Source organism: Asterias rubens, chromosome 4 (assembly GCF_902459465.1).
Source record: "Asterias rubens chromosome 4, eAstRub1.3, whole genome shotgun sequence".
Classification (NCBI taxonomy): Eukaryota; Metazoa; Echinodermata; class Asteroidea; order Forcipulatida; family Asteriidae; genus Asterias; species Asterias rubens.
The window spans coordinates 9,921,023-9,944,258 of NC_047065.1; the positions used below are offsets into that span (position 1 = coordinate 9,921,023).

The 23,236-nt window shown below is 40.4% G+C and overlaps 1 protein-coding gene across 3 annotated transcripts in view; it reads left to right on the forward strand.

Annotated features, from left to right (window-relative positions):
- The first annotated feature begins 9,102 nt into the window (after positions 1-9,102).
- The window catches only part of LOC117289252 (Y+L amino acid transporter 2-like), a 28,595-nt gene continuing 14,461 nt past the window's right edge, over positions 9,103-23,236 (forward strand). Inside the window, exon 1 of one of the 3 annotated variants that reach the window (XM_033770290.1) lies at positions 9,103-9,750. In XM_033770290.1, the coding sequence (XP_033626181.1) occupies positions 9,168-9,750 (583 nt within the window). In that variant the 5' untranslated portion in view covers positions 9,103-9,167. Of the gene's footprint in view, positions 9,751-13,297; positions 14,372-19,367; positions 20,441-23,236 lie in introns of those variants that run through there. The other 2 variants (XM_033770292.1, XM_033770291.1) reach the window with 2 other exon arrangements.

A 23,236-nucleotide genomic window follows, 5' to 3' on the forward strand; every position in this document is an offset into this window, starting at 1 on the left:
CGATTCGAGCGTGAATGGTTTCTCAGATTTGTGAGGGTTCGCACGAAGCTGCGGTCAGGATGCAGCTAATTCCGAGTTCTTGAACTACCACGGCACGGCATTTGGAGTATGAATGTTTGACACCACAAAATGACCGACCGTGTTTTTAGTTCGCAAATGAAAGGAAAGTTGTGAGGATTATTATAGTCTACACTTAAAACAGCTTTCTATGCATAGCTTTCCAACCATGTACACTTTTCATAGACCAACTCGCCCGATCCAAGGCAACGTTTCCCTTGATAGGTAAAGTTTGATATCAAAATACACATCACTATACGGCATTATGCACTTGTCAAATTGTAACCTGCGCGCCCTGGGGGACCCTGGCCTAGCGGGGACCTACCCAGGGCTTCCAAATTTAAATTTGGAAGCCCTGGGTATCCTGGGTAAGTGCCACGGGGCGGGGACACTAATTTCTTTGAACACCTTGGTAAGTCCCCGCCCCCGACCGCCGGGAATAAATTGGAAGACCCCGCACAGTCCATGCCCCACAGTACTGCCGGGCCTATGTGGAAGTCCCAGCACCATGCCCTGGTGCCCTGTTCCTCTTTAAATTGAAAACAGTTTCCATGATCAGGGAGATTTTCCAATTTGTTTATCGCATCATGGAACGATTTATCGCTCCGTTAACAAGAGAATATGTAGTTAAAAACGCATACAAATGCAAGTCTTTCCATAAAACTCAGCGCTACACTATCAAATCACAAGGGAAGGCTCATTAGTTAAATGTGTTGTGCAACACTTTTAATATTCAGCAATTTATGCAAAGCCGGTTACAAATATTTTTCAAAGGAACAATGATTTTTTCAGACCATTGTAAAGTAATTATGAACAAGGCAACAATTACTCCACTTTTAAATATTTGACCCCAAAGCTAATTATAAACCAACCCTTTCAATAAAAAGAAAATGTTCTAGACCCCACCCTCTCACTTTTTTTCGATTCCTTAACCCCATGCAATCATAGCGTGTATATCATTGTTTATGATTTCCCAGATGTCAAGTCCCGGCTGGCGGGGCAACGGCTTTTGGAATCCCCGGGTAACGCCCCGGCTTTGTGGGGCAACCCCTTTGGAAGTCTTGGGTTAGTTCCGGGGTATGTCCAGGGTTAGCCGAGCACTTATTTCTTGGAAACCCACATGAAGGTCCCCGCTAGTGCCCCGCTACTGCCAGGGTCCCCCAGGGTGCAGGTTACAAATTATTGACAAGTGCACACGACGATTCTTTTACTTTTAGGCAAGCATACGGCAACATAATTTGATCATTACTAGTGGCGCCGTACACAGACAGGATGCGTCCTAGCCCAGGTGTATGGTGTTCTATAAAGGACACTTATCTGTTTTTTCGTGCGTGTGGAGAGGTCCCTCGTGCGTGTGAGCAAATCCTCGTACCTGTGAGCAAACCCTCGTACGTGTGAGCAAACCCTCGTGCCTGTGAGCAAAACACTCGTGCGTGTGAGCAAAACCCTCGTGCCTGTGAGCAAAACCCTCGTGCGTGTGAGCAAAACCCTCGTGCCTGTGAGCAAAACCCTCGTGCGTGTGAGCAAAACCCTCGTGCCTGTGAGCAAAACCCTCGTGCGTGTGAGCAAAACCCTCGTGCGTGTGAGCAAAACCCTCGTGTGTGTGAGCAAAACCCTCGTGTGTGTGAGCAAAACCCTCGTGTGTGTGAGCAAAGCCGTCGTGCGTGTGAGCAAATCTCACAATTGTACGAAGAAATGTAACAACTCTAGATCATGAGTAAATCTTGTGAATTGAAATAATTAAACGCAATGCGTTTGCTTTGACAGGCTGCCCATTAATACAATAAACTGTTATGACTGAGTACGTCACACATCCTTTAAGTTGGCTACATTTGACACGAGGATTTTGACAATAGTGACAAATATTAATTTGGAAAAATGTAGAAATGAGTGTGCTGAAAGTTCAATTATGTCCAATGCTGGATAACACATCAGTTAATTACTTTCCTTATCAGCCACATTAAAAGATGAATTAGTTCGCCACTACTTTAGTGCAGGATACACCTCCCCAGAAATATGTTCAATTTTGTCTCTGCGGCATAATATCAACGGTTGGTAAGTAGTAAAATGTGATATTGTTTGAACCTTTTATACTCTTTGACGAGAAACATTAGCATGTGGTCCATCGAACAACGATGATTTTAGAAGGAATAATTGCATTTCCATCCAATTTTGAAAACGGTGAATATGACAATAGGCCCTATTGAAGTATAAATGTATGCATTGCTAGAAACGGGGGACGGGGTGGTAAGTCTTTTTCTTCCGGCATTCCGACAGTGACAGGAGATCGAAGATCGACCCCTCTCGATCCCTCTCAACCGTGTAGGGCTTTAACAGGAGCTAATTAAAGGCGTTCTTTATTACTTTTTGATATAGAGCGTAAAACGTGTTTTAGGTCTATATATTTTTAAAAGATTATAAACACTTTCTGTAATCGTTGGACGATTAGGAGACACAATTCGATGTCGCAGTGTTTTGTTTAATTTTCTCCCGATTTTCTCTCAATAATAACCATAAACATTAGTGTCAGAACAGTTGGAAGGATACTTCGCAGGCTTAATTTGCGTCGCAGGAATCCTCCGGATGCAACGCTGGACGCATTTCTTGATTCTTTACAAGTCAGTTCGAAAAACGGATGTAAATGAGCTAACATGTTTTACATAGAGCTATCATATTTTGTTTGAAATTAAGTTGTTAGAATGAATTTGACGAATGTTTTCAGTCTTGTTCAAACTGTGAAATGGTTGAAAAGTGACACATTTGTCTTTTCCCCTCGACTAACGATCGCAACATTTCCATAATCAACACAAATATACCAAACTATTCGGAAAATGACAAAGCCCTATCTTTGATTTAACAAGTTGTACAATGAATGTCAAAATATTGCAATAGAAAAACATTTTTTGGAAACATTATATTTCATAACGCAGTTAGAGCTCAGGGGCAGTGGACGGAATCTTGGATGCAGGATGATGGGGAGAAGGATGCTAACCCGCTACGGAGTCCGTGTGCCAAGGTAAGATAACAGAGACATAAAATACTTCACCATGGTCATTCGATTTTGGAGACTAAAAAATTCACGCAATTTTTTGTTCTTTCGATTAAAGAGATGTAATTTTAGAAGGGCAAAGAATGCTTGACCCTGAAGGAGTTGAGAGCCGCCGAAGGAACCAGCTGAGACGACGTGTGTACTCGAACCCAGGCCCTAATTATGCTATGCACGTTGATCAGTACGATAAATTGAGGACTTACGGCTTCGGGATTCATGGTGCCATAGATGGGTATGTTTTTCATAGTTTTGGCAACGATCGAAACCAATTTTATTTTTGCTCACACACACGAGGATTTTGCTCACACACACGAAGGTTTTGCTCACACGCACGAGGGTTTTGCTCACACGTACGAGGCTTTTGCTCACAGGCACGAGGGTTTTGCTCACACGCACGAGGATTTGTTCACACACACGAGGGTTTGCTCACAGGCACGAGGATTTGCTCACACGCACGAGGGACCTCTCCACACGCACGAGAAAACAGATAAGTGTCCTTTATAGAACACCATACAGGTTGGTCTCCTCCGTTGCAGGCAACGCGACGGAGTCCAGGGTATAAAGGTCCCGTACCATTGCGAAAAATTTTCAAAAATCTGTTAAAAATATTTCTACTTAACTCGGGAGTCTGAACTTATACTCACATGTTCCTTGTAGTTGGAACTCAAAGATCGCATTATTTAAAAATGTTGAATTTCCTCCTTTGGTGTTAATATTTTGTTAAAAGAAAATTGAAATTAGCGTGTTCCGATCCCACGTCGTGCACTAACTTCCGTGTAAACACTTTCTTGCACGGATCACTGGCGGCCTACTATTTGCAGCCAAATCGCTGTCAACCTGCGTTAACCAAACACTAAGCAGATGGATAATAGTCGGTGAGCAATTTACACAAAGCGCAGAACTAGGACAAATGAGGCCAGTTTGTACCATAAATTTGCGCATGCTAACCGTCCCAAGAAAAAAAATATACGCGCACAGGAAAGCGCCTTCTGTTGTCCGCACATGTACAGGAAGCACTGTGAAAAAGCAAGACGGCGGCAGACGATTTTGCTGCACGCTTAGAATTTTTTTTTTTTTACAAGAAAAAAAACTTGATATTTGTAACCGAAATTCAACCGGAAATTTATGAAAATTCTATTTGAGCTGGAATATTTTATGCCTCCTGGATTTTAAAATGTATATTGGAGGAGTTGAAGGCGAGTTAACGGCACCTACCCTGTTTTGACGGTGAATAGCGGCAAGACAATGCACTGTACTCAAAGCCATGCGCACTCGGGCTCACACTATCAAGTGGTACACGATGATCAACATCGCCAGTGCAGGACTTCGACATTTTTTCGGATATAATTTCTTCCATGGATATATTTGTTAGCTGTGAACTCGTTGAGAATATAGTGAGGGACACTGTGAATATATGAACGGAATTTCAGCTTCTCAACTCAGGTAAAAAATAAAGAAAATTGTAGTCAAACTTGTTTTCGCATTGTAAAGAACCTTTATACCCAGGACGTCAGTGCAGTGGCACTGATGACTGACGTCCTACCAGGGCTAGATGCGTCCCGACTTTTGTCTTTAGTTCTACAACTGGTGTCTTTGTCGACACTGGATCAGATTATATCAGTCTTTAGTTCTACAACTGGTGTCTTTGTCGACACTGGATCAGATTATATCAGTCTTTAGTTCTACAACTGGTGTCTTTGTCGACACTGGATCAGATTATATCAGTCATTAGTTCTACAACTGGTGTCTTTGTCGACACTGGATCAGATTATATCAGTCTTTAGTTCTACAACTGGTGTCTTTGTCGACACTGGATCAGATTATATCAGAATGTACACGATATTAATCTTTCACTAATAAATTACTTTTTACCCCACCTCCCCACCCTTGATGTTGTCCTTTGTGTTTCCATCTTCTTGCTTGTGGTCAAGCCAGTCCCTTCCCTTCACCCCCACCTTTTTGTCCCCCTATTCATTGTTTACACCCTGCTTTTTTATGTATGCTTTCTAACCCCATTCATGTATTTCCACTTCACTGCTTATGTTTCACTTAGTTCCCTGTTCATGTTTGTTGTGTTGTCATTTAGCCTTCGAGAAAGACTCTGCTAGGGTCGAAACGTCAGGCCATTAACTATTTTTTACGATTTTAATCGGGTAGACATTTTGTTTCCGTTACTTGTAAGTCCAGTGTGTGGAAACAAAGTAGGACTTAAAACCAGACAATGTCAGTAAAAAGTATTTCAGCTGCTGACAACGATGATTTGAAATCCACTTCTTGAAGGTAAGTGTGATTCTCTACATTGTATCTTCAACGAAGAAGCTAAGTATTCATTACACTAGACTAGCCCACCTTGTTGAGCTGGTAATGGCTTCGCTTTTAACATCGGTCTCATCATTGTCACAGACCTACCAAGTCTCACGCATTAGGCGTGAGACTCACGCATTTGGGCTCTGTCTCAAGCTCACACGCACAGCAACCATTTTCTCACGCACATTGGGGCCAGACCGGGAAAAAATAAAATTAACGACATGCATCGCCAAATCGCGCTCGTGTGTACAAAAAACGCAATCTACAATGTTTGCACAATCTTCAAATTGCACGCAGTTTATCAGAATCATCATTATTGTACAAACTTTGTACAAACAGAGCGCAAATTTGCAGATTGCGCACGCTTTTGCTCTTCCAGCAGGTTCAGCTAAAATTCGGCATAGCGCAAAACGCTTATTGCGCACAAGTTTTTCCCGATTCGTTTAGCAAATTCTTTAAATGCTACTAGCGAAGACACAACAGGCAGAAGAAGTGAGCGGAGGATTTTGGACATAATTTTTAGTAGATTTTTTTTTAGTTTGGAAGGAAATAATCTGACACAATCGTACCTCCACATTAACCATCAACATCTCCTGTGTACCTCATGTGAGTTTTAGTTATTCTGAAGAGGTTTTTGATGCATTTTTAAACACTCTTTTGTCCACAATTAAATGTCTGATTTTTTGTTGATTTTATAAAAAAAGAAAAAGAAGTTGGGCGGCGATTTCGAAAGGCCTTCTAAAACTGGCAATTTATTTTATTTTTTTTCCGGGGAGGGGGGGGGGGGGGAGGGTTGAGTTTTGACAAATCTCACGCATAGCTGGCCTTTGGACTTGGCGTCTCTGCTGTCACCATTACAATGCAATGGTGACAGTGATGAGACCGATGTTAAAAGCGGAGCCATTAACAGGTCAACAAGATGGGCTAAAACAAGACTTGACTCAAGTCCCAATCCCGTGCCAATCTCAGAAAACTATTGTTTTGTGATATTCTGCATTCCCCAACCTGATTCTCGGGACCATAATAACTACATTTTGACGGCGGTCATGCTTTAGTTATAGCATGGAGGTCTCTTCCTTCCTCGCTCCAAGGGACCTCCCGCACGAGAACGGGACTTGAATCAAGTCTAGCCTCACACGAGATGAGAACAACACGCACTATATCCTCCGACACCCCGTTCCCGCAACAACAACGTCCGCTATTAGCCCGCCGTGATACAACCCGCTATTATATTTAATAGGGTTAGGGTCACCAGTCTTGGGGCTATGATTGGGACCCTGAGGTGTCGGAACGCATGGGCTAGGGGTCGGACCACACTCTTATTTCCAACCTACCATTTTGAGCTAAAACTGTTTTCACCTTTGGTGTAATTTCAGTGCATTTTTGTGAAAGCTTTGCCGCCCTGAGGGATTTAAAAGTTAGGATTTATTGCTTTGAAATCCCTCATGACCGCAATGACTGTCTGGACCACATCTGTATGGTGGCCCTGAAGGGACATTGAACATATTTTTACGTGAATATTTACGTAAATATTTATGGATTTTGCGCTAAATCGCAAATATTCACGTCAATATTTACGTAAATATTCACGATTTTTGCCCAAATCGCAAATATTCACGTAAATATTTATGTAAATATTTGCGATTTGTGCCCGAAATCGTGAATATTCACGTAAATATACGTAAATATTCACGGTTTGTGCCCCAATTCGCAAATATTCACGTTAATATATATGTTCAATGTCCCTTCAGGGCCACCATACATCTGCCTCTAGTATGTTAGATCTAGCTGTACTTATTGAGATCGTTTTATTTTCCATTATCAAGAGTGTTGATATTACTGTTGGTATCACTTTATTATAATTATTATTTGGATTGTGTGTATTATTGTGTATATCTCTGCTTGTTTGCCTTTTATAGTCGTTCAGTGATTGTTATTATCTTCTGTGCTTTTTTATATGCCCTCTCTTGCCTTAATGTATTTTGTGGGATTTAGGAGACATACGCCTTTTGGCGATGGTTATTTCTTTAACTTTTATGCTCTCCTGGGCACACCACTGTTGTTTTACTTTGTTTTCTTAAATATGTTTAATGTATGTACATGTGCTTGTAAATGTGATTGCCCGAATAAATATTATATTATTATTATAACCTCAGCGTTACAGCAGTGTAGTTCTTGGCCATACACTCATTGACCCACTGTCCGTGTGAAAAACGAGCCTGAACACCAACCCAATTAAAATAGCAATCCCCATCAAGAACACCAACATCACCACATGATAAAGCTTGATAATCGTACTTTTATAATAGGTGAGTTAAAAACAAACCCTGGCCCTGAAAGCCCGAAGGCCATCTGAACTTCAGTCCACAGACGGTAATTGACGACATGAACAACAATTATAAGATCGCTGGCATAATTCTAAAAATGTACCTTGTGGTTTCTAATATTTATTGAAGTGAAAGACTGTTTCCTAAACTATGATCGACTCGTTCAACCTTGACACTGCACCTGATGTGACTGTCTCGCATGCCTCTGTATCACTTTAGCAAATCCTTGATATTCAGACAGGGTGCGCGCAAATTTTGAGGGCATATTTTACAAGTTGACATCTTCAAGTCTAAATGCAGGTGACCCAATTTATTATTTGGTAATCTTTACGGATTTGGTGCTTTAATGGGTGTTCCATAAAGAACGGTGAGTTGGTACGTCCATGGAGGTAGCCGTCGTTGTGAGTTATGTCGTAGTCAGAACAGCTATCACAAACTATTTTGGCAACCATGAATACAAAAGAAAGCTGTTGGAATCATTAGTAAAACTGGATACTTGGATCACACTACGCCACTGTTTCTAGCCTTAAAGGTCCTTAAATTTGACGATTTGTATTATAAGTTTAGGTAAATTCATGTATAACAAAAATAATACAAAAGTGGCTCCTTGCATAACGAATTTAATGATCTGTTTACAATGTGTTCACCAATCCATAATTATTCAACTCGTGCAGTTTCAAAAGATGATTTATACACAAAATTCAACCGAACAACGTTTTCCCAAACAACACGTATCTCGTGGCACCCACTGGATCAACCTTAACTCTGATATTAAAAAGTCTCGTTCACTTAAGTTCATTCTCAAAGAAATTGAAACAGCACTTCTTTTGAACACTATATAATTATTTGTAGATCATTGTACTAAGACTGTGGTGTCGATAATTATTGTTATTGAATAGTCTGGTCCGTGCCGTGTCATTGTTTTTTTTTTGGTTATCTTTGTTCTGTTTTGGGTTGCAAAATAAACTATGTGGGCAAAGTATGAACTAACTTTTTGCATCATTGTGCAAGAGATACATTTCATTATCGGCTCCCTTGTTAACACCCCTTGGTACTGGTAGGTATACCGCAATATTACAGTCAAATTAAAGCCCGAACCGCCAGCTTTGTTCACACTTGGGTGATGCGGATTTGTGTATTGACCGGCCCACGTCCACCTCTCCCCCATGAACACGTGGTTTAGATATGGTGTGGCATGGCATTTGCGATGTGTGTAGAAAGGATTGGAGTGGAGCAACAGATGGCTATATTGGTTAACAGTCTACCGGCCATAAGAAACGTGAGTGATTCATTCAGGATCCACACGCTGCATCGAGTGCGGGATTGGCCGGCTTCATGAATGGCATGGTTAGTGCACGAAAATGCCACTGGTAACTTGTAGTTTCTGGCTATTACTATCAATCAGAACTTAGCATTGCACCTAAATAATGCCGACAATGGTCAGTGAAGATGTAAAAACAAGTTTGGGTGAGGAACCGGGGAGGACACATATATTGAAAGGGAGTGGAAAGACCGACGAGATGACGAAGGCCAAGAACGGGAATGAATACCGGGTTGAAGCTACCTCGGACCCGGTTACAGCCGAGTCGGACGCGGTCCGCCTTACCAAACAGATCGGCATGTTCAGTGGAGCTACCATTATTATTGGAAACATTGTGGGCTCTGGAATATTCCTTACTCCGGGCGGTGTTCTCAAAAACACTGGCTCCTTAGGAATGTCCATGGTGGTTTGGGTCGTTTCTGGCTTGTTTTCTCTAGTTGGTGCACTCTGCTTTGCTGAGCTTGGTACAACTATTACTGAATCTGGTGCTGAGTATTCCTACATCAAGGCATCTTTTGGAGATCTAGCTGCATTTTTGGTTCTCTGGGTATCTTTAGTCATCATTGTTCCTACGGGTAACATGCTGGTTGCACTGGTATTTGGAAGTTACATCATCCAGCCGTTTTACCCTGATCCTGAGTGTCCGCCACCAGACCTCTTCATAAGAATCATGGCAGTTCTGTGCGTAGGTAAGTCATATTATTATTATACTCATCATTATTTTTCATTAATATTTACAGCCCAGTGTATAATGTGATGATTTAAAAAAAAAAAAACTTTTGAGTTAACATGGATGGGATTATAATTATATGGCCTAACAACATGCGCACCGGATTGAATGGGGGGGGGGTCAATAAACTCAATAAATCCCATCTCTTGTCAAGGTCTCAGCTATGTGGCGTATACGTGCCGTGGATCTCTACAGCCAGTCATTATGGGCTTGAGAAAACGTATCAAGTTGGAAGTCAACAACCCCAGGTCACAATAATAAAATTGGGCACATTGGTTTCTACCTCCATGATTGGACACATTTTTTTAGGGCCCGATGTCATCCAAAATACATCAATTTGGAAGTCAACATTAACCCTCAGGTCACAATTTTACATACTTTTTGTTTGTACACTGAAACCCTTTATTAGGGCCCTCAATTTAATCTGCCTCATATAGAATATTTTACAAACAAACAAATAATAATAAATTAGCTAGCACTCTGTTCTCCTTGTTTAGGTGCACCGGTGATTACAACTTACAAGTCTGATATTGCGGTTATTCCTCCTGCATCATCAGCCACAAAAAACGCCCCCAATAATATGGAGGTTTAGCTGCACGTTCTGCGTAAACGTCAGAAAGTTGTAACATTTCACGTTATGAAGCTTACATTCACGTCAGCTACGTACATGCGCTAGACGTCATAGTACGTGACTATGCAATACGCCCAAAGTGGTCAGGCGTCACCCAGATCAGAAACAACACAATTTTGTTGACGTTGACGTTCACGTATTTTATTGTGGCGTAACGTGCAGATATAAGCTCCCCAACTCCGTGAATGTAGGCTGTTAATCTGCAAGAGGGCACCATGCGGTGTGTGTGTGTCGGTTCAACTGCAATGTTGGATTAAATAAACACATTTATTTAATTTATGTCAATTCAATTCATACACACAATAGACAAAAAAAGACATACATCATTATGAATAGTGGTTTCAGACGAACAATAATTTAGTAAATACATTTTTATAAAGCAAAAGAACATTAAAGCCATTATACACTTTCGGTACAGAAAAAAAAGTTCACAGATTTACAAATAATTTACAGGATTTACAGAAGGTAATGGGGCCGGGAAAGACTTCTCTTGAAATATTGTTCCATGAAATGCTTTACTTTTTGAGAAAACATTAAAACAATATCAATTCTCGATAGCGAGAATTGCGGATTTATTTTAAACACATGTCATGACACGGCGAAAAGTGCGGAAACAAGAGTAGGTTTTCCCGTTATTTTCTCCTGACTCCGATGACCGATTGAGCCTAAATTTTCACAGGTTTGTTATTTTATATATAAGTTGTGATACACGAAGTGTGACACTTGGACAATACTGTTTACCGAAAGTGTATAATTGCTTTAAACAAAACATGGAAATGGAGACGGAGGTGATACCCATATAAAAACTTCGAGCTTGTCGAGTAAGGCACACATAACAAAATAGAAGAAGATTTGCGTGCATTGGGACACACATAGTCTTGGTGCAAGACGTTTCTCGTTTCCTTTTCACGCACACCGCGGCCAATTCACCGACAGCGCGCGCACCGACTCACCTGACTTATAGTCTACTCACCGCCCTAGACTTGTGGACAAGTCGTTAAATCGGCCCCACGCGCTGAGATAGTGCCCCCGACAACACTGCTCTCGCGCGAACTCACTGCTCTCGCGCGAATTGATGGCTCCCCGATTTCGACAATCGGGGAGCCATCAGTTCGCGCGAGAGCAGCGTTGTCGGGGGAGCACTATCTCAGCGCGTGGGGCCGATTTAACGACTTGTCCACAAGTCTACTCACCGCCCCGGAGAAACAAAGTCAGGTGAGTCGGCGTGCGCGCTGTCGGTGAATTGGCCGCGGTGTGCGTGAAAAGGAAACGAGAAACGTCTTGCACCAAGACTAGGACACACAATGTGGCAAATGATTCAGAGTGGCTAGGAAATCACAAAGGCCATACAATGCAATTACTTACAGAGTGGCTAGGAAATCACATAGGCCATACAATACAATTACTTAGGAGATTAAGGATAAACGACATTATTTCCGTTTTTAATAAATAAATATTTACAAATGAACGCGAAGCCTGAGATCGCGAGTCATTTTGAGCGTTTGGTAAATTTGGGTTGGAGTTTTGTGTTCCAATCGGCAGTAAGAGCGTATAGCGCCCTCATTGACGCCTCGGGTAAAGGCCTCAGTGAAATTTGTGTACCTTGCTCTTATGGTTTTATCGTGGACGGGTAGAAATATTTCTACCTCCATGGTTTTACGATGCTTGTCAATGTCGGTTTTTTTTTTTAAGGTAACAAAACCTTACTTTGCTGGTATGTAAATCATAACAAGAAGTTTTGCAACACTTGTTGGTTATAAAAACAATGGAAAACATTGTCAAGTGCGCTATAAACAATTAATTGACAAAAATAGTTTGTATTTTTGCCTACTATTGTTCGTGCGAGGATCAAAGACAAAGATTGTTAATTAACGAAATGGTATAATTTATGTATATATTAAAGGAACACGTTGCCTTGGATCGGTCGAGTTGGTCTTTGAAAAGTGTTTGTAACTGTTTGTCATAAAATAGAAAGATATTTTAAAAGTAGAATATAATGATCCACACAAGTATCACTCGAAATTGCGTGGTTTTCCTTTTACCTCGTCCTTTAACACGATCGGCCATTTATGGGAGTCAAATTTTTATTTGGCCGACCGTGTTAGTTCGCAAAATAAGAGGAAAACCACGCAGTTTCAAGGCAAATTTGTGTGGATCATTGTATTCTACTGTTAAATCATCTTTCTAACCATATGCATTTTATATTAAAGCAAACGGTTACAAACGCTTTTCAAAGACCAACTCGACCGATCCAGGGCAACGTGTTCCTTTAAATGCTCATTGTTTTAGAAAGTAACACTGACCCAAAACCACTGGGTTGTTTATATAAACTGTCGCAACGAAATAAAATAGTATAAATTCCCCGTGAAAACATAAAGTAGTTTTTGTTTGTGCCAAAGCGGTGTTAACACCGTCTTTGTAGCAGTTTTCACTGCTTGGTGGTTGCTTTGGGTGTATGTTTGTGTGCACCATATGGAAGCTACACGGTCAGTGTCATCTTTATAGCTCCAGTCCAACTCATTATCAATTCGATCATTTTGTTCGAAGAACAAAGTACATTTGCATTTTACTCATTATTCCCGTTCGCGCGCCCGGCCCCTATAAATTTACAATACATTTTAAGCATTTTTCTCCTGTCCTATTATATACTATATATTTGCAATTAACTCTATGATGTAAGCATGTCAATAAAACTATATAAGCCGCCCCTTTCCGAGGAAAACCGTCGCTCATCAATTCCCTGAAAGGTATGCGGATATTGCTGTCACGTGTGTACTGACGTACAATACGTACGACGCCCATTGAGGAAGAACGGCCTTTTTTATGAATGAACAACAAAATAGTTTGCGTGGGTTGGAATCAACCGGACTGCTCACAGTGTGTTGCCTACTGTGTACTCCGTATTATTATAAACCGACCTTGCAGACTTCTGAATAATTGAGAAGCACGTTGAATACACTCCGTTCAAGCCATTGTTTGCTATAGTATTAGGTCGTCTGGTTGCTGTGGACGGGGAACGCTGATCAAGTTGTAAGCCGAACGTCGATAAGCGCGCCATTACCAGAAATCCGCGGGAACTGCGTATGGATGAATGAGTTTGTTGATCATACAAGTACACAGCCCCGGTACTATAAACATGTGTGGACGACACACACGACATGAGTCTCTCGGAGAGCTGTACTGAGTGAGACAGTTACATTTTTTTTTTTGGTTAAAAACAACTACGTAGGGTGTGTAGGGTGTCATATGTATATCCTAATTAGTCACTAGTTTTAACATTGAATTTGTGGTAACGGCTGGGTTTTTTAACCGGAACGAAAAATCGTTGGAAGAGAGGTCTTCATCAGTTTTGTACTTCTACTTGGTGCAAAATCAGTGCCCAAGATGGCGGGAGGTTTGGAGCCAAGCAAAGGAGCCATTTCGCACGATAAGATGACTGCCGACAAACAGAGTCCAGACAGAACTGGAGGAGGAGGAATTGGACGAGAAGGAAACAAAAAGAAAAGCATGCAGATGGACATGATGGACACAAGTTTTGTCAGACTTCGGCAAGAGATTGGACTCTTTAACGGCATGACGATCATCGTAGGCTGTATCATCGGCTCAGGAATCTTCTTGTCACCTAAGAGTGTTCTTGAGAATGCTGGGTCCGTAGGAATGTCTATGGTTGTCTGGGTAGTTTCTGGTGTCTTCTCTCTGATTGGGGCCCTGTGTTTTGCTGAACTTGGTACAACAATCCTCGCCTCTGGTGGTGAATATTCCTATATTTTATTCGCCTTTGGTGAGCTCCCTGCCTTTGTTTTACTATGGGCCACACTCATCATAATAAACCCAACTGGGCAAGCCATTATTGCTCTGACATTTGCAAACTATGTAATGCAGCCATTTGTTGGTGATTGTGAGAACCCGTCAGCCGGCGTTGTGCAAATTGTTGCCATACTTTGCCTCGGTAAGATATTTTAACCCTACTTCTGAAATGATGCCTTGCTTTATACGTACAGGTATTGATTATAGATACATTAGTCCAATGGTGGACTCTCCATGATGAGTCCATGGACCAAACAGTGCAACACACACTGTGTTACTGTTGTGATGACCTCTCGGAAAAAATTCCGTAAAATATGGCGCCACCACTCCTTAATTCGATATGAATAAATATAGTAGTATCTAATTTACCTCAATGAGATATCCCTTTTTGTAAACATTATTTTGTGCAAAAGTGGTGGCGCCATACGGAAAGTTATTCTTGAAAATTACTAAAGAAGTCGTCGATAGCATTACGACATTTTATAAAGACTGTTGCTAATAAAAAAATACCAGTTGATGGTTTGTCCAGGTTTATCCAAAAGAGGATGTAGAGGGCATATCCAATATTTATTTTAGTATTTCTTTAAATATGTGCCCGCCCCACCCAAGCATTTGAAATCAAACTGTCCACTAATTCTTCAGTTTATCAGTTTAAAGTCTCCATTTACATCTGGTTGATGAGGTCTTAAAAGATGTGTAAGTTTAATGAGAAATACACAAAAAAATTGTCTTTTTGAAAAATAAACTGTTAAATAAAAAATATAAAAAGGATGCGGCTTAAAAAAAATGATGGAAGGGACTGGTATTTTAATCTTTGGTCTAATGGCTCGCCATCAGACAGGTCAATATGTGTTGAATGTTTTTTGGATTGGGTAGGTCAGGGCAAAATTAATGTAAAAAACGTATTCCAAGGACCCAGCCAGCACGCAAGAAAATTCAATATAGTCGTTCCCATTTTGTTGTTCAAGCTGTGTCCGACGTCCCGACCGTGGTCCGACCATGCCTGACCTCGGATTTATCATGAAGAAACCCTTCTATAACATGGATTGACCTGTGCAGACCGGATATTATCCACGCTTTGTATAATTGTTTTTAATGAGAGGACAAGGTCGAGCTGACACTTGATAAGTCGTCATCAAAACGTGTTGGTTTTAATGGGTGTACATCTCGTCTGGTTTATAACTAAGAGATTAGGGGTAAAATATTGATTGGAAGGCATTAGTCTCTGTGTGAGAGCTGAATGGCAAAAGTGTTAACATCTATGGTCCTACATTAGGCAAACCCGGGGTGGTTAGACCATGGAGGAACTTAAGTCATGGTTAGTCTAATATAAGTCTATTTTCTTCCTCCATGGTTAGACTCGCATCGGGAAACGCCTCATCTATGTATTTTTGTTATCCTGTCCACACGAGATTAGCCCACGTGTTTTTCTTTAAAGCTGACTCTAAACTGCGGTTTGTTGTCGCTATTCAAATATCATTACTGTGTGTTAGTTTAATTATACATTAGAGGAACACGTTGCCTTGGATCGGTCGAGTTGGTCTTTGAAAAGCATTTGTAACCGTTTGTTACGAAATGCATATGGGTGGAAATATGTTGTAAAAGTAGAATACAATAATCCACACAAACATTCCTCGAAATTGCGCGGTTTTCCTTTTACCTCGTCGACTAACACGGTCAGCCATTTTTGTTGACTCCCATAAATGGCCGACCGTGTTAGTTCGCAAAGGAAAGGAAAACCACGCATTTTCGAGGCAATGTTGTGTGGATCATTGTATTCTACATTTAAAACATCTTTCTAACCATATGCATTTTATAACAAACGGTTACAAATGCTTTTTATAGACCAACTCGTCCGATCCAAGGCAACGTGTTCCTTTAAATTGGGATCAGCACCATTTGGAAGGTTTGCTTGTAAATATTTAAGAGTACATCATATGTTGTGAGTTGAAAGCGTAAAACGTTATTCAAATTAAAAGAGTCCTCATGCATATAATGGTGAATTGAAGCAATGTTTGTTGAATTCAACTAGCATGCCTGATCAGAACGATGAATCACGTTGAGTTCACACTAATGCGAGACTTCTCAACATAAGATGATACACGAGTTGTCATAGTCGCATTATGCACTGCGGTCACCACCATATTTGGACCATGAGATGGCTGCACCATGAGCACGACTCGACTGTTTTGTCACCACGCATGTCTTTCTTTAAAGGCAGTGGACACTATTGGTAATTACTCAAAATATTTATTGGCATAAAACCTTTCTTGGTGACGAGTAATTGATTGATTGATTGTACAGGTGCAGTAAAACTTTCGGTTATGATCCGTTGTCTTACTATACAATGTGACATTTTAAGTTACAACATGTTATAGGCCTACGTTAAAAATTTAAAAAATTTTTAATAGGCCTACTCTCACGCAAATTAACTCATAATGGTCAACCAGATTCACAGGCGAGTTCTACATAAAAATTGCCTTTATGTTTACATTAATTGAATGTCAATGGACAATTTGTGGGTATATAGAAACGAGTTGAAAAAACTCTTTAAAACGCTTCTCCTTTTTTTTCTTCTTCGTGTAAAAGCTGACAAATACTGACCCTATTCAATCGTTGTGTGTACAAGGTTCCTCTAACACCAATGTCGTGGCGGGAGATATTTTTCTTTTCGCGGTAATTTTCAAGGACGTTCCTTCCTTCTCTATTTTGGCATTCATCCCACATCCTGGGGGCTGAACAAAGGGGTTTTACCCGCTTTCGACATTGAACGCCTTTTTGGAAATCGATCAACCGGTGTTGGTTTCTCAATAGAATAAGTGGTTTGAGACAGGGATCAATCTAAAGCCAGTTGTGTTAAAATATTAGGAGTCACTCGATCGCACTTTTCATTGTCATTTTCTTTACCTCATAATTATTTATATAGGCTTTGGCGCGAAAAAGCTAAATGCACATGTTTCTAAACTTGGCAAGGAAGGTTACGCGAATATCTTAGAGGAGCACGTTGCCGTGGATCAGTCGAGTTGGTCTTTGAAAAGCGTTTGTAACCGTTTGTTGTAAAATACATATGGCTAGAATGATATTTCAAAAGTAGAATATAATGATCCACACAAGTATCACTCGAAATTGCGTGGTTTTCCTTTTACCTCGTCGACAAACACGGTCGTCCATTTATGGGAGTCAACCCACAAATGGCTGACAGTGTTAGTATCGCAAAGTGAAAGGAAAACCACGCAACATCGAGGCAAATTTGTGTAGATCATTGTATTCTACTTTTACAACATTTGTCTAACCATATGCATGTTATAACAAACGGTTACAAACGCTTTTCATAGACCAACTCGTCCGATCCAAGGCAACGTGTCCCATTAACTCTTCGCCATAAAATGATACACCCATGTGAATGGTTTGTACACAGGTTGTGTAAAACTGCAGTTACTTTTGCAATTGCAATGTCCACGTAACGAACCATTCTGTTGATTGGTATCATTTTACGGGAGATGGTGAAGTTTTCCATGTTTGCAAGTGGTAAGTACTAGTTATGTGTAGAACTAGAATAGATGCCATTTGCACGTTTTATACAAAATTACTCTCGTTATATTATATCAACACACATATGGCTTATATGAATAATTATGTGCCCCCCTCCCAACGAGTGTACTTGACCCTGACTAGACTGTTTACATTGTACTATTTTTATGAATGAAAAAATATGCCCCCCTGGATTAAAATGGTTTCGTCGTCGGCAGTGTGCGCGCGCTAATACTATTTTTTATGCTAATGTCCACATCACGCAGTTTTTAGAACTCATACAGTATAGTATCTCAATTAACAAATCGCTGTGTGATTGTTTTGGTTGGCGGACTGATCTGATATATGACGGCATGCTTTGGGTGGAACTGACAATAATAATAATATACAACGTTATTTACCAAAATAACTAAATAAATAAGAAACTTTTCACACAAGGCAGTTAATATTATCATTGTATGTTGGTATGCCAAGTTCGATGCATGTCGCGTTTCTCTCCCTTGAAATACACAATACATTGGTGGACAAACTACATTTCTTATAGACTCTTGAATTTAAAAGACAGAACGTTTACGCCGGAGGCTTTTTAACAGAACAAAAGTTGTGGCCGCTGTGTATTTTTGAGAACTTTATTCCACCATTAAAGGAACACGTTGCCTTGGATCGGACGAGTTGGTCTATAAAAAGCGTTTGTAACCTTTTTTTAATAAAATGCATATGGTTGGAAAGATGTTTTAAAAGTAGAATACAATGATCCACACAAGTTTGCCTCGAAATTGCGTGGTTTTCCTTTTACTGTGCGAACTAACACGGTCGGCCATTTATGGGAGTCAAAATATGGGAGTCAAAAATTTTACTCCCATAAATGGCCGACCGTGTTAGTTGACGACTAAAAGGAAAACCGTGCAATTTCGAGGCATGTTTGTGTGGATCATTGTATTATACTTTTACAACATCTTTCTAGCCATATGCATTTTATAAAAAACGGTTACAAACGCTTATCAGAGACCAACTCGACCGATCCAAGGCAACGTGTTCCTTTAAGATAAGTTATTATCGAGTAGCAGTCTAAACGCATCATTTTGACGAAACTATTTTGAGTATACAAACACTTTCCCAAACCTTCAAAATTTCGTTTTCGTTGTCCTTGCTGAATACTTTGTCCATAAAAAACTGTTTTCGTCCAGAGCAACACTGACCAGAAGTTCCAGAGCCTGAACACGCCAACCTTCACGCTTTGAAACCAACACAAACACATTTGAATCATGTTCTATTTTGTTAAGCCCCCTTCTGTACCATCTTGAAATTAAAACAAATGATCACATTCGTCCTGTTATTGTCAAGAAGTAATTTCGACTTCTTTGGTGCGCACTGAGCGTATTCAGGCGGGACGAAAGTTAACCACGCCCCTAAATACAACGGTACGCTAATGGATGAATTTTACAAAATCTCCTCGCACGGTTGTAGTGTGGGCGAAAACAAACACGTGGAAACTATGATAACATGATGCAATCACACGACGAGTGAGCCTCTACACACTAACACATGCAAAGACTTGGACTTTGCGGGGCGGTCGTGTGGTACTGTGGTGGATGGTGTGGGGGACAAGTACGCGTATGCACATGCCATGCAGTATCACCTCCGTGTACTGTGTGCATAATTCCCGCCAAACGGACGGACGTGCACAGTAAATCTTTGTTGTGCTGCTGAGATGAGATTATTGGGGTCTGATTGTTCGATGTGTGTACACGTGTTTGGTCGATATTTGTGAATGAACTGCACACTCACAGTATATTTTCAGTTGAATACGTATCGGCTATCTGATTTACCGTTATATCACATTTGTGAGAACGAAATCTGTTGTCGGCGAAAAGGGCTTTGGTCAGCAATTAACAACCAACACAACACATTGCTCCATGCACAACAGCGTACCTACACACAGTCTAGTCAGGAAGGACAACACGCTTTTGACCACGCATTCTTTTTGGACAAGACCGGCGTGTAAGGTACATCACCTCTCTGTGCTTGGGAGAGTGAGTCGTCCTTTGCTCTCTGGTGGTGAGCAACACGACATTGAGTAATAGAACAAAAAGACTTCACTTCCAGAACAAGATGGATGACTCTAATGTTGCAATAGCTGACCCACAAAATACAACAGTAGACAGTGACAATATTGGCTCGGACATTTCCTCCGAACCCCCGCCGTATTCACCAAGCAGGGAAGACCAAGGAACTGACTCCGATGCCCGACCTAGTGGCGATGCAATTAGACTGCAACAACAGCTTGGACTTTATAATGGCATTTCTCTGATTGTAGGCTGTATCATCGGCTCTGGAATCTTCTTGTCACCTAAGAGTGTTCTTGAGAATGCCGGGTCCGTAGGAATGTCTATGGTTGTCTGGGTAGTTTCTGGTGTCTTCTCTCTGATTGGGGCCCTGTGTTTTGCTGAACTTGGTACAACAATCCTCGCCTCTGGTGGTGAATATTCCTATATTCTGTATGCCTTTGGCTCTTTGCCTGCCTTCATTGTGTTGTGGGTTACTGTATTGATAATCAATCCAACTGGACAGACCATCGTTGCCATGACATTTGCATATTACGTAATTCAACCGTTTTACCCTCACCCAGACTGTCCACCTCCAGATATCTTTATTCGCCTTTTAACCATCTTGTGTCTCGGTAAGTTTTACATGGTTTGACTAATTCAACTTTTTAAAGTAGCCACATTTTTTGCAAGTTAACCCTCACTCGACTCAATCTTCCTCCTGACCAACTCATGTTAAACTTTGGCAAATTGTTTGGTTATAAGTATATGTAATCCCTTCTTTCACGTTTTTAATTTACTTGATTGGGTATACCTATCAATGTCATAATTGTTAAAATGTTTTTTAAGGTATTCTGCAGTTGGGATATGGTCTAACCAGGACTCTCCAGGAGCTACACATCATTACGTATCCTATGTTTATAATTATACTGCAATAGTAATGAACTTTTTAAATAGTATGAATTTTTTAAACAGCAGTATGAACTTAAGCAATGAACAATAGTATGAACTTTTGTCATGCCTAAGACCATGACGATAGGACAATTAGCAGCGACTGACCTAGTGATAAAATTTGACAAATCTTTTCCGCAGTTCTATATCTGCTAATCTGGGTAGTATATTAGTTTACTACGTAAGTACAGTACACAATTCTCAAGTCATGTCATATGATAGTCCTGCCCATTATTCATTAAATCAGGCAGTAATTTGAAGTGAAAGACATGCTGAATCCTACCACCATTTTATTAACTATCTTGTGTGCTCCCAACAATTCATACTCATCTACCTGGTTGAATAAGTAAACAAACAAAAAAGGGGCATTTTGACACGGCTCTCTTTCCTCGACTACCTTTTTTTTAATTAAATGTGGGCCTGTTCCATCCCAATTTGATAATCAACACAACTTGAGGACGATTATCAAGTTGGGACAGAACAGGCCCACTTGCTATTGTGTTGACTTGTACGGTGGTGAGGGTTTTTACGCTGTCAAAACAACCACTTTCATTGTAGAATGAGTCAAGCCCGGTTCATACTTTCTGGGAATGCACAGCGAATGTTGACAACACAAATTCGCAACAAATAATTTGCAGCAGTTTAACTCTGTCCAACTCACTTGCAAATATCGCTGCGAAAGTAGAGTTGTGACATCAAATTTGCTTCGCATTTGCATGAATGATAAACCGAGCTTTTAAACTTGCATTTAGCCCTAGTTGACTGGCTGTAGAAGTAGGATGGGGCTGTACTGGCATCATGATGAATACCTTGTTGTCGTGCAGTCCCCTGCTTTAGTAAAAGGGGAACGGGAGTGTTTAGAGATGTGCAAGAGGAATTATGACCAAATGGTTAGTTTACCAGAGGGGTAGAAAACAAACTTATGATGCTGAGCTTAACATCTAATGAAGTTTGACTGAACATAAAACGATGCCGTCCATTGCAATAATAAAAGCGAAGAAACCAAATTTGTAACCGAATAGTTTTGTTAGTGGCATGTACATGGAGCTTTGTATTGGTTGTTGTTATTTCAGGCTTTTGTGATTATTTGCTTGAATAATGACACCTAAATGTCCTTTGTTAAATTACTTACGCAGGTGCAGTCTTGTGTAGTTGTAGGTGAACCATGTCCATATTAAACTTCTTTGTCAATGACAGTGTTGAGTTGACAAATAAAAGTGTTTAAAATGCCTAGTTGTAAAGACACAAATGCAAAAGTGGCGCCAAATTCAAGGTTGGCCAGGTGTGCGCTATACACTGTTACAGAGTAGTGGAGGTATAAAGCCATAATGCATTGACCAAATGTAGTTCTAAAGACTTACTTTTTAAAAATTTCTTTCATTGGTTTTCATTTGACAATCAGTGCTGTGAATATGGAAGGTTAGTTTTTAGTTAAAGGGTAGCTGCAGTGTTTTTTAATTTTTTTATTTAAACGATTAAACATGACTTTTTAAACCTGAAATATTTTTATTTTTAAGAGATTAGGGGAACCCACCCCGCCCCTAAAAGGGACCCTTCATGTGACGTCATGTCGGGAACCCGAGCCGTCGGGCCCCCTGGCTGGGTGCATATAGAGACGTGTGCACTGTGTGGCCTGGTACCTAGGCGCGTGTAGTTAGGGACCAGACTCTTTTTGCTGACGATATGTTTGAATTCCCGACGTGACGTCGATGGTAGGGGGGCGGTAACAATCCACAAAAGGGGGCATGACTTATTCGCTAATTACACAAGTGAGATTTGTCGGGGGAAAAACAAAACACATTTTATTGATGTTCAATACATATATCAGAAATAAATGAATGCAAAATTAACTGTTTTATTTTAATTCACTGCAGCATCCCTTTAAATGTAAAAGGATAGCACATAAATGTTTTTTATTTTTTATTTAAAGAGTGATTATGGCTCTATTTAGACACAAACAGTTTTTACAAAAGAAGCTTGCTTGAATTGTTTATTTAAGCTATAGTTGTTTGCGCACTAACTTCCTTGTTGGTATACTTGTTGATAATGTTGTTTGATTTGCGGTTAGATACTCTATTTGAACAGGATTCAAATATGAGTTTAGTACTGTAAATAATGAATGGACAAGATTAACAAGAAATTTAACTGCTGGATCTACTCTATTGCCCCCATTCTTAACAAAATGAAGAATCCATTATTTCCCCCTTTGCATCCAGAAGAAAATACTTTGACATAATTCCCCGCCCCCATCCCCCCCCCCAAAAAAAAAAAAATAAATAAATAAAATAAAATGACATATCTCAAATAAAGATCCTAAACTTGCAGAAATATTTGTTGCTTTAAACGACATTCTCCAAAAAAATCAGCCTTAAAATATTCCTGAATATAACCTGTGAAAACTTTGGCGGTGACTGGTGACCTCCCCGCCCCATCTATTATGGTAAATTCAAATAAATTACGCCGTCACAGCTCAAATCGTG